The sequence below is a fragment of the Hyla sarda genome, chromosome 5 (assembly GCF_029499605.1).
Source record: "Hyla sarda isolate aHylSar1 chromosome 5, aHylSar1.hap1, whole genome shotgun sequence".
NCBI lineage: Eukaryota > Metazoa > Chordata > Amphibia > Anura > Hylidae > Hyla > Hyla sarda.
In genome coordinates, this window is record NC_079193.1 from 25,198,844 (window position 1) to 25,216,006 (window position 17,163).

General features: G+C 44.6%; 1 protein-coding gene across 4 annotated transcripts in view; it reads right to left on the reverse strand.

Annotated features, from left to right (window-relative positions):
* The window catches only part of ANKIB1 (ankyrin repeat and IBR domain containing 1), a 202,525-nt gene that overhangs the window by 26,370 nt on the left and 158,992 nt on the right, over window positions 1–17,163 (reverse strand). For all 4 annotated transcript variants that reach the window (XM_056519037.1, XM_056519038.1, XM_056519036.1 and 1 more), the window contains exons 8-11: window positions 17,142–17,163; window positions 12,672–12,838; window positions 2,825–2,913; window positions 1,511–1,641 (exon numbers count right to left, since the gene is read on the reverse strand). The exon at window positions 17,142–17,163 is cut by the window's right edge and continues 123 nt beyond it. In XM_056519037.1, coding sequence (XP_056375012.1) covers window positions 1,511–1,641; window positions 2,825–2,913; window positions 12,672–12,838; window positions 17,142–17,163 — 409 coding nt within the window. The remainder of the gene's footprint in view (window positions 1–1,510; window positions 1,642–2,824; window positions 2,914–12,671; window positions 12,839–17,141) is intronic.

Genomic DNA, 17,163 nt, shown 5'->3' on the forward strand with positions numbered 1-17,163 from the left:
TGTGGGGACGTCCGAGGCCAGGACACGATTATGTGGGGATGTCTGAGGCCAGAACACGCTTACGTGGGGACGTCTGAATCCAGGACACGCTTATGTGGGGACGTCTGAGGCCGGGGCACACTTATGTGGGGATAATCAAAGCTGGGACACGCATATGTAGGTATACCCGAGGTAAGCTTACGCGGGGACGCCCAAAGCAGAGACACGATTAAATGGGGATGCCTGAGGCCGGAGCACCCATGTGCTGGGATGCCAGGGGCCGGAGTAAGCTTATGTGGGGACGTTTGAGGCCAGGACACGATTATGTGGGGAACGTCCGAGGCCAGGACACGATTATGTGAGGACGTCTGAGGCCAGGACACGATTATGTGGGGATGTCTGAGGCCAGAACGCGCTTATGTGGCGACATCTGAGGCCAGGACACGGCTTATGTGGGGACGACTGAGGCCAGAACACGGCTTATGTGGGGACGACTGAGGCCAGAACACGGCTTATGTGGGGACGTCTGAAGCCAAAACGCGCTTATGTGGGGACGTCTGAGGCCAGGACACGGCTTATGTGGGGACGACTGAGGCCAGAACACGGCTTATGTGGGGACGTCTGAAGCCAAAACGCGCTTATGTGGGGACGTCTGAGGCCAGGACACGCTTATGTGGGGACGTCCGAGGCCAGGACACGATTATGTGGGGACGTCCGAAGCCAGGACACGCTTATGTGGGGACGTCCGAAGCCAGGACACGATTATGTGGGGACGTCCGAAGCCAGGACACGCTTATGTGGGGATGTCCGAGGCCAGGACACGATTATGTGGGGACATCTGAGGCCAGAACGCGCTTATGTGGGGACGTCTGAGGCCAGGACACGATTATGTGGGGACGTCTGAGGCCAGGACACGATTATGTGGGGACGTCTGAGGCCAGGACACGATTATGTGGGGACGTCTGAGGCCAGGACACGATTATGTGGGGACGTCTGAGGCCAGGACACGATTATGTGGGGACGTCTGAGGCCAAAATGCGCTTATGTGGGGACGTCTGAGGCCAGGACACGATTATGTGGGGACGTCCGAGGCCAGGACACGCTTACGTGGGGACGTCTGAATCCAGAACACGCTTATGTGGGGACGTCTGAGGCCGGGGCACACTTATGTGGGGATAATCAAAGCTGGGACACGCTTATGTAGGGATGCCCGAGGTAAGCGTACGCGGGGACGCCCAAAGCAGAGACACGATTAAATGGGGATGCCTGAGGCCGGAGCACCCATGTGCTGGGATGCCAGGGGCCGGAGTAAGCTTATGTGGGGACGGCCAAGGCCGAGTCATGTTTTTTTATATGGGGATGCCTAAGGCCGGGGCATGCTTGTGGGGGGGGGGGGGGACGCTTATGTGGTCCTTAGCAGTTACCAATACCCACAATGTTTTATTTTATTGTAGAACAAGAACGGACGCTGTAGAGGGTGAGCTAAAACATGACCCACACACCTCGGCCACTGAGGAGCCACTTTTCATACCTTTGCACACTGCATATGGTTACAGCCCTCATTCTTCTGGATAGGAGACTTGCAATTGGCGCAAGGTTTGGAGTTTGTTAATAACCAGAGACAGTTTGCGGCGTCCTCGAAAGCTTCACTCACTCCGACCACTAGACAGCAATGAAAAATAAAGTGTTTACAGCGGAAAATACAGTATATCTGTCTGTGTTGTCAGGACAGTCACATGGATTTGTATTATATATTTCGGACCTGATCACTGTCTAATCTGCTTTGTGTTGCAACCAGCGTCCAGGGGGATATCTGAGACTATCTGCAACTTTAGGTCATTTTTCTCATATTGCGGCACACCGCTAGGATAGGCCATAACATTTTGATCAATGGGAGTCTGACGATTGGGATCCCGGACAATCCTGGGAACAAGAGGTCCCTTTTTGCTCCTGTGCTGTGCTTTCATAGCTCTGCAGTTCCTTCACTTATAACCTCGATATACAGGTCACATAGCTGTTGGCTGATCTTCCCATACACATGCACGCACGGGCGGCTCGGCTAAGCATGCATTTGCTCTGAATGAGGAGAGGGGTGGAAAAAGCTGCTGCCAGACACCTCCTGCGCCAGCTTATCTCCGCTGAGAACAAAAAGATCAGCAGGGTGGGATGAGAGTCAAAACGCATTAGATCCCACAAAAATTGTGGTGTATGGCTAGCTTTTAGATTGAGGGGTACCCTGAAGCTTGACCCTACAAATCAGTAAGTGATGGCAGATCGCGCCACAGCTTCGATCAGTAACTACATCTTAGATGCTCGATCGTGTAAGCATGCATTTCCCAACTAGTGTACCTGCAGCTGTTGAAAAACTACAACTCCCAGCATGCCTGGACAGCCTTTGGCTGTCTGGGCATGCTGGGAGTTGCAGTTTTGCAAAAGTAGGAGGCACATTGGTTGGGAAGCGCCCACGGGCTCTCACTGAGTTTCCCCGGATTGCCCTCAATGAAAGTACCTCTGCCCCTGTATAAGAGCAGAGCAGTGAATGTGAAGCATCGAGACAGCTGCTGTATTCTGGGTATATCTGCAGGGTATGAATACTTCACCAGTATGTAGCCAGAAGCCATGTCAGGACTGTTCTCAGTTCATGTAGTTGCTTGCCCTGCATGAATGGACCTCATTCTAGATCCGTATTTCTCAACCAGTGTGCCTCCAGCAGTTGCAAAACTACAACTCCCAGAATGCTGGGAGTTGTAGTTTTGCAACAGCTGGAGGCAACCTGGTTGGACAAACATGGATCCAGATGCATTATTTTCATGGTCACTTGCACCCTGCATCATCTGACACTTACACTCTTCAGGCTTCATTTCAGACACCTTCTGGAGCCAGTTCTTCCATGTTTGGCAATCGCAAGGTTCGTGGGCCTCTCCTAAGCATTCCCTGTAAAATATAAAGCCATAGTCGCCATTTCTAGTTTGAAGTAACATAACATAAAATTACCAGCAAGATAGATTGTGAAACTGGGCACTCTCATAATGAGAGTCCGCTTATATGGGGGCACTCACTCAGTATGTCACTCTGTCTGACTATATATGTGAGGGCACTCAAACGCACTCTGTCAGAGATAGCACTCTCCTAATGAGTGCTAGAGTGCCCATAAAAAAAATATATATATATTTATATATATATATATAAAAAAATATATATATTATATATATATATATATATATATATATATATATATATATATATAATAAAATAAATATATATATATAAATAATAAATATAAATATATATATATATATATATATATATATATATATGGGAAGCCTTTAAGGCTGAAATTGTGCGAGGGGGCGTGAATTCCCACGCTCCCCGCACCTCTAGGCGGAGCCATGACGGAGGCACGACTATAAAACGCCCCTCCACCATGCAGGCGGGGCGTACGAGTCATTTTTCGGAAGGAGCGTGTGCAGGGGTCGGAGTGGTTCCAGTACGGTAAGCCCGGGTTATCCCGGTTTCATAAGCAGTCACCCACCTCCTAATGTTCCCCTCACCCGTGCGCCTCCACGCTCCCGGTGTCCGCCGGGGAACCTCGCCCCATCAATCACTCCCTCACGCGGCTTCCACTCCCTGGCGGCGGCGGCGTTCACAGCCGCCCCGTACGCTGCCTCGTGCCTCCCGGTAGGCGTCCGGTGGTGCCACGGCCTAATCTGCTTTCCACGGCCGGTGCAGCGCGGCGGTGTCACGTGGGGGGTCGGTCACGTGCCTGCGACACTGCTCTGACCCCGCCGGCGTCCCGTTCACTCCCGCGGCATGTTCCGGCGTCATGTTGCCGGGGCGACGCGGCAGGGTCACGTGGTGGTTCAGAGCAGCGCAGTCTGCTGGTGAACTTTGGAACTGGCCAGGCGGGTTGTCGCATGTCAGCGTGCAGAATACGGACAGTGTCCTCGCTAATGTGGGGCCTGTCTGTGCCCTGCTTGGGTGTGCTTTGGGGGATGGGCTGCTCCTTGGCATGCTGAGGTGGCCCCCCCAAAGGATACCCTCCCATATTTCTGATGTAGACCACCAAGTGAAGCTCACAATGGTTGTCCTGTTGCACCTTGAATTCACTGCAGAATATTCATCACATGTGCATGCATGAATTACAGAGTCCGTGCCTCAGCATTTGTCCCATACCTCTCACAGCATGTATACCGTTGCAGTCATTTATAGCATTCATACCGTGCTGTCATTTATAGCATTCATACCGTGCAGTCATTTATAGCATTCATACCATGCAGTCATTTATAACATTCATACCGTGCAGTCATTTATAGCATTCATCCGTACAGTCATTTATAGCATTCATACCATGCAGTCATTTATAGCATTCATACTGTGCAGTCATTTATAGCATTCATACTGTGCAGTCGCTCATAGCATTCATACTGTGCAGCCACTATAGCATTCATACCGTGCAGTCGCTCATAGCATTCATACCGAGCAGTCGCTCATAGCATTCATACCGTGCAGTCGCTCATAGCATTCATACCGTGCAGTCACTCATAGCATTTATACCGTGAAGTCACTCATAGCATCCATAACCGTGCAGTCACTCATAGCCTCCATACTGTGCAGTTACTAATAGAGTTCATACTGTGCAGTTACTCATAACATTCATAACGGGCAGTCACTCATAGCGTCCATACCATGCAGTTACTCATAGCGTTCATACTCTGCAGTTACTAATAGCATTCACACCGTGCAGTCACTCACAGCGTCCATACCGTGCAGTCACTCGTAGCTTTCATACCGTGCAGCCACTCGTAGCTTTCATACCGTGCAGCCACTCGTAGCTTTCATAAAGGTACAATCACCTATAGCCGTGATTCTGTGTAGTCACACATTGCTGTCATATCGGGCAGTCATAACATCCATACCGTACAATCACCTTAGCATTCATGCTGCGTATTGCTTATACGCTTCCTTCCCTCATATCGGTAACATGAGTCAGGTATTCACACTCATAGCATCACTGCTCTTACAACATAGTAGTTCTATACCGCATGTAGGTTACGACGCATACACGATCACGGCGTCTCACGCTGCGTGGGGGCATTCGCGGCGTATGCTCTACATGCGCGGGCTACATGCGCCCTTAGTGAGACATGCAGAGAGTACGGTCAGTGTTGGGCGCAGCGTGTGCGTCCATGGTGTCATATACTGTGGGTACAGTCAGTGTCGTGTACAGCACATACGCCCGCAGTGTCATGCTTTGGGTAACAGTCTGTGTTGTACACAGTGTATACATTCTCACCGTTATGCAGTGGGTACAATTTACAGTGGTGTGTAGTTATAGTGTTGTGCACAGTACATACGGTCATATAGTAACATGCAGTAGGTACAGTCAGTGTCGTATATAATACTTACGCTCCTAATGTACATACAGTGGGTAAGTTGCAGCGTTTCATACAGTACATACGCTTATAGTGTTCATGTTAGGGGTACAGCTCAGTGCTGTATACGGCACATGCGCTCATGGTGTTATGTGCAGTGGGTACAGTTAGAGTACAGTATGCAGTACATATGCTCACAGTGGCATGTGCAGTAGGTACAGTTACAGTGTAGTATGCAATACATACGCTCATACTTTCATACGCAGTAGATACAATTACTGTTGTACACAGTACGCACGATCATAGTGTCATATGCAGCAGGTATGGCCAGTATTGGATACAGTACATGCACTCTTAGGGTCACATGCAGTAGGTACAGTTACAGCATGGCATGCAGTACACACGCTCACAGTGCTATATGCAGTAGGTACGGTCACATTGTTGTATAACAGTACATACGCGCACAGTGTCTTATACCAGTAGGCACGGTCAGTGTTGTGTTATAGTACATACGCTCATTGCGTCACATACAGCAAGTACAGTCATAGGGTTGAACGCTTGTACCACTAGCACCGCTTATGTGCTAGTCGTTGTGGTGTTGCACTCACGTGTGCCTTCCTTCCATACGTACGGCTATACGGAACGTTCGCTCATAATTGTTGAGGAGTCTAGCTTCATACTGTGTTATCGTACACATGCTCATAGCTCATACAGTTCACACACGTAGAGCTTCACACGGTGTACACTACACATAAACTCACAGCGTCATACTGCTCAGACGTTCATTGCTTATACGGTACAGTTACAAACAGTTACTCTGCACATAAGTCTGGCCATTACACTTTGATACGTTGTGTTTCACGGAACATACGATTGTAGCATTCTACGGTACATACGTTTGTAGTATTGGTTATCACGTTGTTGTTTCCCGGTACATAGCTATGCTGTATATTGTTTTACACTTACATACCTATCGAATTCAAGCACATTTACTGCATTCTCCAGTCACTGTGTATAGGCTCGCAGCACGCAGGTTGTATTTTCACTAAGTTAGTTGGTGTTAGGCATGATCATAGTTATCATAACACTTGTCCTTAGAATACTGTATAGTAGTAATCAGTGTCATGTTGTTACATTCCATTACTCGCGTACACTGCTACAAGTCATGCATACGAGACGGCTTCTTCATATTCCTCCACATAGTGTTGTCACAAGTTAACTACCATAAGTAGCATACCATGCACACATTAGTGTCACTACGCTTATTTGCTCTGCACTACAGCCGATGTACCGGCTATTGGTTCCCGTAGCTCACATGATTCACGTACATTACCATAGTAACTGCACGTAGTCACAGTTTAAGCGTCCGCATCTCGTCATACACTCACTAGTTACCGTTCATCTTGTCCAAGGGCATGCATAAGTCTTTGTCGCTGAAATATTCTTATGCATAATGTCATGTCTTAAAAATAACTACGTCATGACACATAGGTGGTTGTACCAGTCACACATGCCATGTCTGCGGCAGGAGGCACTGCTTATTAGTTGTTACAGACACGTCTTCAGAGCAACAACCTCACGATTCATAGGTGGCTTTGTATTCCAGTCAGGCCTGCCACACCCGCAGGGGGTGCACTGCATAGTTGTTACTGACTCATCTTCAGAGCAACTACGTCATGACACATAGGTAGCGGTATACCCGTTAAGCCCGCCACGTCTGCAGGGGGGTGCACTGCATAGTTGTTGCTGACACGTCTTCAGAGCAACTACATCATGACACATAGGTAGTTGTATACCCGTCATGCCTGCCACGCCTGCAGGGGAATGCGCTGCTTAGTTGTTGCTGACACGTCTTCAGAGCAACTACATCAAGACACATAGGTGGTTGTATACCCATCATGCCTGCCACGCCTGCAGTGGGATGCACTGCATAGTTGTTACTGACACGTCTTCAGAGCAACTACATCATGACACATAGGTAGTTGTAGACCCGTCATGCCTGCCACGTCTGCAGGGGGATGCACTACTTGGTTGCTGTTACTGACACATCTTCAGAGCAACGACATCGTCATATTTAGGGGTTCCACATCATCATCTCCTGCCACACCTGTAGGGGATTTAGAGCATAGTCAATGTTTCCCGTACACAAGTCATAAGTTTATAAATTTCACGACGCCCAAGTGGTCATTGTCTCGAATCAACCGGTGTCGTCCACGCTTGTCAGCGTCACGCAAACTTCCGTCACGTCCACAGACACAAGGGTTACTCAAGACCTGTCACACCTACAGGTACGAGGTTCGAATTAGGTATGTCTCGTCAGGCAAAACGTCTACACTAAAACCTGTCACATCTACAGGCACCAGGTCACTTAAATGCCTGGCAAAATGTACCGAGGGTCGGTCACATAGTCAGGTTGTGCGTCACCAACTAAAAGTGAATTTTTGCCACATTTAGCAGGGAGTGGAGGACATGTCATGCCGGACAAGCTTTGTTGGTTTCCCCTTTCTGCAATGGCACAGTAAGTATGTCAACATGCACGAATTAGCTAGTATGTAGTCAGTTCCCTTTTTCAGTGTCGGGCCGTTCCTAGTAAGCATGACTACCATGGCTTCGCAACATCAAGCACTGCCTCTTGTGTTTGCTAGCCAGCAGGCATAACTCTTTGTTTCTCTAGTTCAGTTAGTACAGTTAGGGGAGATAGATATGACTAGTATGTGGCCTTGGTCATCATGGTTAGGAACAATGTTATTAATTCTACTTCTTGATTTTCTGCCCTCTATAGGCGTGCCCTCATACGCGGTTTTGGGCACAACTCAACCACTTCGTTAGTCTTTCTCATTTATTATAGGTGTACAGGGTTGCATGTAAAGTGCAGTCTCAAGTATGAAAGAACTTCAACCACCTGGTAAGTCAATGTATGGCCATGCATAATCTGTATTCAAATGTTGCAACCACGAGCATGAACGTAAGCCCTGAGCACAAACACATAAAGGGGTACTCCGGTGGAAAACATTTTTTTTTTTAAATCAACTGGTGCCAGAAAGTTAAAACAGATTTGTAAATTATTTATATTAAAAAATCTTTACCTTTCCAGTACTTATTAGCAGCTGTATGCTACAGAGGAAATTCTTTTCTTTTCGAATTTCTTTTTTGTCTTGTCCACAGTGCTCTCTGCTGACACCTTTGTCCGTGTCAGGAACTGTCCAGAGCAGCATAGGTTTGCTATGGGGATCTTCTCCTGCTCTGGACAGTTCCTGACACTGACAGAGGTGTCAGCAGAGAGCACTGTGGACAAGACAAAAAAAAAGAAATTCAGAAAGAAAATAATTTCCTCTGTAGCATACAGCTGCTAAAAAGTACTGGAAGGATAAAGATTTTTTAATAGAAGAAATTTACAAATCTGTTTAACTTTCTGGCACCAGTTCATTTAAAAAAAAAAAAAAACATTTCAAAAATGTTTTCCACCGGAGTACCCCTTTAATAAAAGAGCTGGAGGGGACATAATATTGTTGGTGCCCACAGGACTTTAGTGTCTATAGTTCCTGTCCGGTTTGGAGAGTATTAGACACGGAACGACGGTGCGGCTGCTTTAATATTCCTGTTATTTTCATTCTCAATTGTCCCCGTGATGAATTATTTATAGTGTATTGTTACAGACTCCTGCCACGTCCTCAGATGTCACCCCTCCCCCCTTTAAGAATCATCACGATTTCACATCCTAAACATCTCTGAACCCAAGGAACGCCGCGGTCACGTATTCAACCCGAAGACAATTTACAAGGTAACAATCTCTTATTGGGGACTAAGACGTCTCGCGCAGTCTTTATACAAGTTTCCACCACCTGCCGCTCGTCGTGACGGTATTAATGCGGATCCCCCGCGGCGTCTGTTGTGTCACGTCTCGGATTTCGTCTGCTCTATAAATGATGTAGGAGCCGACAGAGGACTGGAAGAAAGGAACTCGCCTCCTGCGGGTAACCAGATACTGACCATAAAAAAGGCTCGGTTCTACCCCACACTGGGGGATATAATGCGGAATACACCGATAGCTTCTTAATGCCGTGAACGGAGACGGATTCAAAGCTTCACGAGGAGGAGAAGGCGATCAGAAGACAAGAAAAAGGGTCTTCTATATGTGTACATTTATATACTGTGTCCTAGACAGGTTAAAATCAAGGAAACTGACCTACTAAGACAGTGTTTCCCAACCAGGGTGCCTCCAGCTGTTGCAAAACTACAACTTCCAGCATGCCCGGACAGCCTTTGGCTGTCCGGGCATGCTGGGAAGTGTAGTTTTGCAACAGCTGGAGGCACCCTGGTTGGATAACACTGTACTATGAGCAGGTGTTAAATGGGTACTCTGCCCCTATACATCTTATCCCTTATCTAAAAAGATAGGCAATAAGATGTCTGATCGCAGGGGGGGGTCCGTGCGCTGGCACCCCAGTAATGCGCATGCACGGAACTAAATCTGTGCATGTAGATTACGAGCGTCCACAGCCGCCACGCCCCCTCCCATAGACAGTAAAGGGGTACTCCACTGCCCCAGCGTTCGGAACATTTTGTCCGAAACGCTGGGTGTGGGCTGCGGGGTCATGACGTCATGGTCACGTCCCCTCCCATAGACTTGCATTGAAGGGGCGTGGCATGACCTCGAAGGGGTGTGGCCGTAATGTCACGACCCCCACAGCCTGCACCCAGTGTCCGGATCAAAATGTTCCGAAAGCTGGGGCAGTGGAGTACCTCCTCTAATTAACTGGGATGCTCTCTACTGACACCTCTGTCCATGTCAGGAACTGTCCGGAGCTGCATAGGTTTGCTATGGGGATTTGCTCCTGCTCTGGACAGTTCCTGAAACGGACAGAGGTGTCAGCAGAGAGCACTGTGGTCAGACAGAAAAGGAAATTCAAAAAGAAAAGAACTTCCTGTGGAGAATACAGCAGCTGATAAGTACTGGAAGGATTAAGATTTTTAAATAGAAGTAATTTACAAATCTGTTTAACTTTCTGGCACCAGTTGATAAAAAAAAAAAAAATAATAATAATAATAATGTTTTCCAGTGGAGTACCCCTTTAATCTCGCCATAGGTGCAGGACTCACGTCTATCAGATATTTTGCCATAAAAGTCCAGATGGGAATACTCTTTAAAGGAAAACGGTTCCCGTTACACCGGGTTATAGCGCGGGTGAACAGGAGACTGATGCGGGCTCTCTGACTTACCGTATTTTTCGCCGTATAAGACGCACTTTTTCAAGTGGGGGGAAAAAGTTGGTGCGTCTTATACGGCGAATACACCCCTATCGCGGCGGTCCCTGCGGCCATCAACGGCCGGGACCAGCGGCTAATACAGGACATCACCGATCGCGGTGATGCCCTGTATTAACCCTTCAGACGTGGCGATCAAAGCTGACCACCGCGTCTGAAGGGAAAGTGACACTAACCCGGCTGTTCAGTCGGGCTGTTCGGGACCGCCGTGATTTCACCGCGGTGGTCCCGAACAGCCCGACTGAATAGCCGGGTTAGTGTTTACAGGACACCGGGAGGGACCTTACCTGCCTCCTCGGTGGCTTCTCCGTTCAGGGATCCCCTGTATGGCCGGCGCTCTCCTTCCTCGTCGTCGCGTATGTGCGTCGGCGTGCGTAACGACGTGATGGCGGCGACGGAGAGCAAGGATACCCGGCCGGCAGCAGAGACGTTCCGGAGCGACGGCGTCAGCGATGGAGCGACATCCAGGGCAGCGGTGACGGGTCCGGAGCGGCGGGGACACCTGAGTATTACCTCCTATGCAGTGGTCTTCAATCTGCTGACCTCCAGATGTTGCAAAACTACAACTCCCAGCCGTTGGCTGTCCGGGCCTGCTGGGAGTTCTAGTTTTGCAACATCTGGAGGTCCGCAGTTTGAAGACCACTATTGGGTTAAAAATCTTTATTTTTTTAGATTTTGCACCTATAAATTGGGTGCGTCTTATACGCCGGTGCGTTGTATAGGACGAAAAATATGGTATATACGTATCGGTAATCCGGCACCTGGTCCCTCTGAAGATCGTCTTCTTTCTGCGCTGAATTGCGAGCAGGAGGCTGAATTTGAATGGTCCGTGACCAGCGACCATGAATATTCAAATCCAGCCAACGGACCCGCCTCCAGCGCAGATAGAAGCCAACCTTCAGAGTGACCGGGTGCCGGACTGAAGATATATATATTAGTCAGAGACCCCGCACTGGTCTCCTGTTAACCCGCACTATAACCTGGTGTATTGGGTTTAGTGTGGATGAACGGGATCACCATTTTCCTTTAACCCATGTTTATTCCCTACGAAATCAATTAAAGAATATGGAGACTTTTTAAACTTTTTTTTGTTGTTGCTTCAATGCATTAAAAAAATGTGAAAAACTGTTTTGATAAAAAAAAAATAAAAAATACCCAACCTTCTGTCTCGAGTCTGTGCACCTCCACAGTTACAGACTAGGCACAGGGTTTATTTGTGGTCTGTACCAATAGAGACACATTGGTTTGCAGAAGAGCTGTATGCACAACCAGGAATATTCTGTTGTTCACATCTTTTTGCGAAGTATAACTTACTAGAAGAAAATGAACAACGCGACACCCGAAACCTCTACTTTAAACTTGCTGCTTTATTGCCACTGGCAAGGCATACAACGAGGATGCACTACACCAACAACTGCGTTGTTGGTGTAGTGCATCCTCGTTGTACGCCTTGCCAGTGGCAATAAAGCAGCAAGTTTGAAGTAGAGGTTCGGGTGCCGCGTTGTTCATTTTTAGAGATGAGCGAATTTACAGTAAATTCGATTCGTCACGAACTTCTCGGCTCGGCAGTTGATGACTTTTCCTGCATAAATTAGTTCAGCTTTCCAGTGCTCCGGTGGGCTGGAAAAGGTGGATACATTCCTAGGACTAGGAATGCATCCACCTTTTCCAGCCCACAGGAGCACCTGAAGGCTGAACTAATTTACGCAGGATACTTCATCAACTGCCGAGCCGAGCAGTTCGTGACGAATCGAATTTACTTTAAGTTTGCTCATCTCTATTCATTTTCTTCTAGTAAGTTATATGCGTATACTGCACTTGAGACGCGGGCACAGAGTTATCTACGGAGTGCACAGACCTGAAGGGTTAAAATCCTGAGCCTGAGAATCGCTGGCGGGAGTGGAGTGGTGCCGACAGCCTTATCTCAGGAAGTATAATTTTACTCTTTCTACAGTGGTAAAAATTGCTGGTTGGTAAAGTGCATACACCCTTAACAGCAACGGGCAACACTCTCCTGCCAGTATACTCTGTGCTCACAATATATACAGTACCCACCAGCAGAACAGATGCCCTTTTCCACAGTCCACAGCCGGAGCCCTTAGCAAAGGAAAGTTCATGGAGTCCGAACCGGAAGTATTGTTTCCCTGCTTCTTCAGCCTCACCGCCCTTTCACAGGCTGGCGTCGGGCACCATCGGATTGCAGTGTTGTTTTCAACGAACGCCTGAAAAAATAAAATTTACAGAACTTTTTAACGTGGACAAAAGAAATAAAGCGATAGTACATTGATATCAACTGGTGCCTTGTGATACAACATTGATTCCAACCAGTTCCATGCGATACTACATTAATTTCATCCAGCACCATATGATACCACACAGTATGTGCACCATATACTATGCTGATTTCAATGTGCACCATATACTATGCTGATTTCAATGTGCACCATATACTGTGCTGATTTCAATGTGCACCATATACTATGTGGATTTAATGTGCACCATATACTATGCTGATTTCAATGTGCACCATATATTATGCTGATTTCAATGTGCAACATATACTATGTGGATTTAATGTGCACCATATACTATGCTGATTTCTATGTGCACCATATACTATGTGGATTTAACATGCACCATATACTATGTGGATTTAATGTGCACCATATACTATGCTGCTTTCAATGTGCACCATATACTATGCTGATTTCAATGTGCACCATATACTATGCTGATTTCAATGTGCACCATATACTATGCTGATTTCAATGTGCACCATATACTATGCTGATTTCAATGTGCACCATATACTATGTGGATTTCAATGTGCACCATATACTATGTGGATTTAATGTGCACCATATACTATGCTGATTTCAATGTGCACCATATACTATGCTGATTTCAATGTGCACCATATACTATGTTGATTTCAATGTGCACCATATACTATGTGGATTTCAATGTGCACCATATACTATGTCGATTTAATGTGCACCATATACTATGCTGATTTCAATGTGCACCATATACTATGCTGATTTCAATGTGCACCATATACTATGTGGATTTAATGTGGACCATATACTATGTTGATTTAATGTGGACCATATACTATGTTGATTTCAATGTGCACCATATACTATGTTGATTTCAATGTGCACCATATACTATGTTGATTTAATGTGCACCATATACTATGTTGATTTCAATGTGCACCGAATACTATGTTGATTTCAATGTGCACCATATACTATGTTGATTTCAATGTGCACCATATACTATGTTGATTTAATGTGCACCATATACTATGCTGATTTCAATGTGCACCATATACTATGTTGATTTCAATGTGCACCATATACTATGCTGATTTCAATGTGCACCATATACTATGTGGATTTAATGTGCACCATATACTATGCTGATTTCAATGTGCACCATATACTATGCTGATTTCAATGTGCACCATATACTATGTGGATTTAATGTGCACCATATACTATGTTGATTTCAATGTGCACCATATACTATGCTGATTTCAATGTGCACCATATACTATGTGGATTTAATGTGCACCATATACTATGTGGATTTAATGTGCACCATATACTATGCTGATTTCAATGTGCACCATATACTATGTGGATTTAATGTGCACCATATACTATGCTGATTTCAATGTGCACCATATACTATGCGGATTGCAATGTGCACCATATACTATGTGGATTTCAATGTGCACCATATACTATGCTGATTTCGATGTGCACCATATACTATGTGGATTGCAATGTGCACCATATACTATGTGGATTTCAATGTGCACCATATACTATGCTGATTTCAACGTGCACCATATACTTTGCTGATTTCAATGTGCACCATATACTATGCTGATTTCAATGTGCACCATATACTTTGCTGATTTCAATGTGCACCATATACTATGCTGATTTCAACGTGCACCATATACTTTGCTGATTTCAATGTGCACCATATACTATGCTGATTTCTTATGTGCACCATATACTATGCTGATTTCAATGTGCACCATATACTATGTGGATTTAATGTGCACCATATACTATGCTGATTTCAATGTGCACCATATACTATGTGGATTTAATGTGCACCATATACTATGCTGATTTCAATGTGCACCATATACTATGTGGATTTAATGTGCACCATATACTATGCTGATTTCAATGTGCACCATATACTATGTTGATTTCAATGTGCACCATATACTATGCTGATTTCAATGTGCACCATATACTGTGCTGATTTCTTATGTGCACCATATACTATGCTGATTTCTTATGTGCACCATATACTATGCTGATTTCAATGTGCACCATATACTATGTTGATTTCAATGTGCACCATATACTTTGTGGATTTAATGTGCACCATATACTATGCTGATTTCAATGTGCACCATATACTATGCTGATTTCTTATGTGCACCATATACTATGCTGATTTCAATGTGCACCATATACTATGTTGATTTCAATGTGCACCATATACTTTGTGGATTTAATGTGCACCATATACTATGTGGATTTAATGTGCACCATATACTATGTTGATTTCAATGTGCACCATATACTATGCTGATTTCAATGTGCACCATATACTATGTGGATTTAATGTGCACCATATACTATGTGGATTTAATGTGCACCATATACTATGCTGATTTCAATGTGCACCATATACTATGTGGATTTAATGTGCACCATATACTATGCTGATTTCAATGTGCACCATATACTATGCGGATTGCAATGTGCACCATATACTATGTGGATTTCAATGTGCACCATATACTATGCTGATTTCGATGTGCACCATATACTATGTGGATTGCAATGTGCACCATATACTATGTGGATTTCAATGTGCACCATATACTATGCTGATTTCAACGTGCACCATATACTTTGCTGATTTCAATGTGCACCATATACTATGCTGATTTCTTATGTGCACCATATACTATGCTGATTTCAATGTGCACCATATACTATGTGGATTTAATGTGCACCATATACTATGCTGATTTCAATGTGCACCATATACTATGTGGATTTAATGTGCACCATATACTATGCTGATTTCAATGTGCACCATATACTATGTGGATTTAATGTGCACCATATACTATGCTGATTTCAATGTGCACCATATACTATGCTGATTTCAATGTGCACCATATACTATGCTGATTTCAATGTGCACCATATACTGTGCTGATTTCTTATGTGCACCATATACTATGCTGATTTCTTATGTGCACCATATACTATGCTGATTTCAATGTGCACCATATACTATGTTGATTTCAATGTGCACCATATACTTTGTGGATTTAATGTGCACCATATACTATGCTGATTTCAATGTGCACCATATACTATGCTGATTTCTTATGTGCACCATATACTATGCTGATTTCAATGTGCACCATATACTATGTTGATTTCAATGTGCACCATATACTTTGTGGATTTAATGTGCACCATATACTTTGAAATCAGCATAGTATATGGTGCACATTAAATCCACAAAGTATATGGTGCACATTAAATCCACAAAGTATATGGTGCACATTGAAATCAACATAGTATATGGTGCACATTGAAATCAGCATAGTATATGGTGCACATTGAAATCAGCATAGTATATGGTGCACATTAAATCCACAATGTGCACCATATACTATGCTGATTTCAATGTGCACCATATACTATGTGGATTTAATGTGCACCATATACTATGTGGATTTCAATGTGCACCATATACTATGCTGATTTCAATGTGCACCATATACTATGTTGATTTCAATGTGCACCATATACTTTGTGGATTTAATGTGCACCATATACTTTGTGGATTTAATGTGCACCATATACTATGCTGATTTCAATGTGCACCATATACTATGCTGATTTCAATGTGCACCATATACTATGTGGATTTAATGTGCACCATATACTATGTGGATTTCAATGTGCACCATATACTATGTGGATTTCAACGTGCACCATATACTATGTGGATTTCAACGTGCACCATATACTATGTGGATTTCAACGTGCACCATATACTATGTTAAAATCAACGTGCACCATATACTATGTTAAAATTTTAATGTGCACCATATACTATGTGGATTTAATGTGCATCATATACTATGTTGATTTAATGTGCACCATATACTATGCTGATTTAATGTGCACCATATACTATGTGGATTTAATGTCATAAATTTATATAAATATATTTATTTATTTCAGTTCAGTAAATATGAGCCTTCCTTTAATAGTAATTGAAATATCAAGATCTGTGATGTCGCAATTCTACTTTCATGTAATTTCTTCCAGCTATTTTTCATAAGAGGAACAGGTCATACATAATTAATATATATATATATATATATATATATATATATATATATATATATATATATATACGTATACACACACACACATATACACACACATATATACCCACCTTTATGTCAAACTGAAGGTAT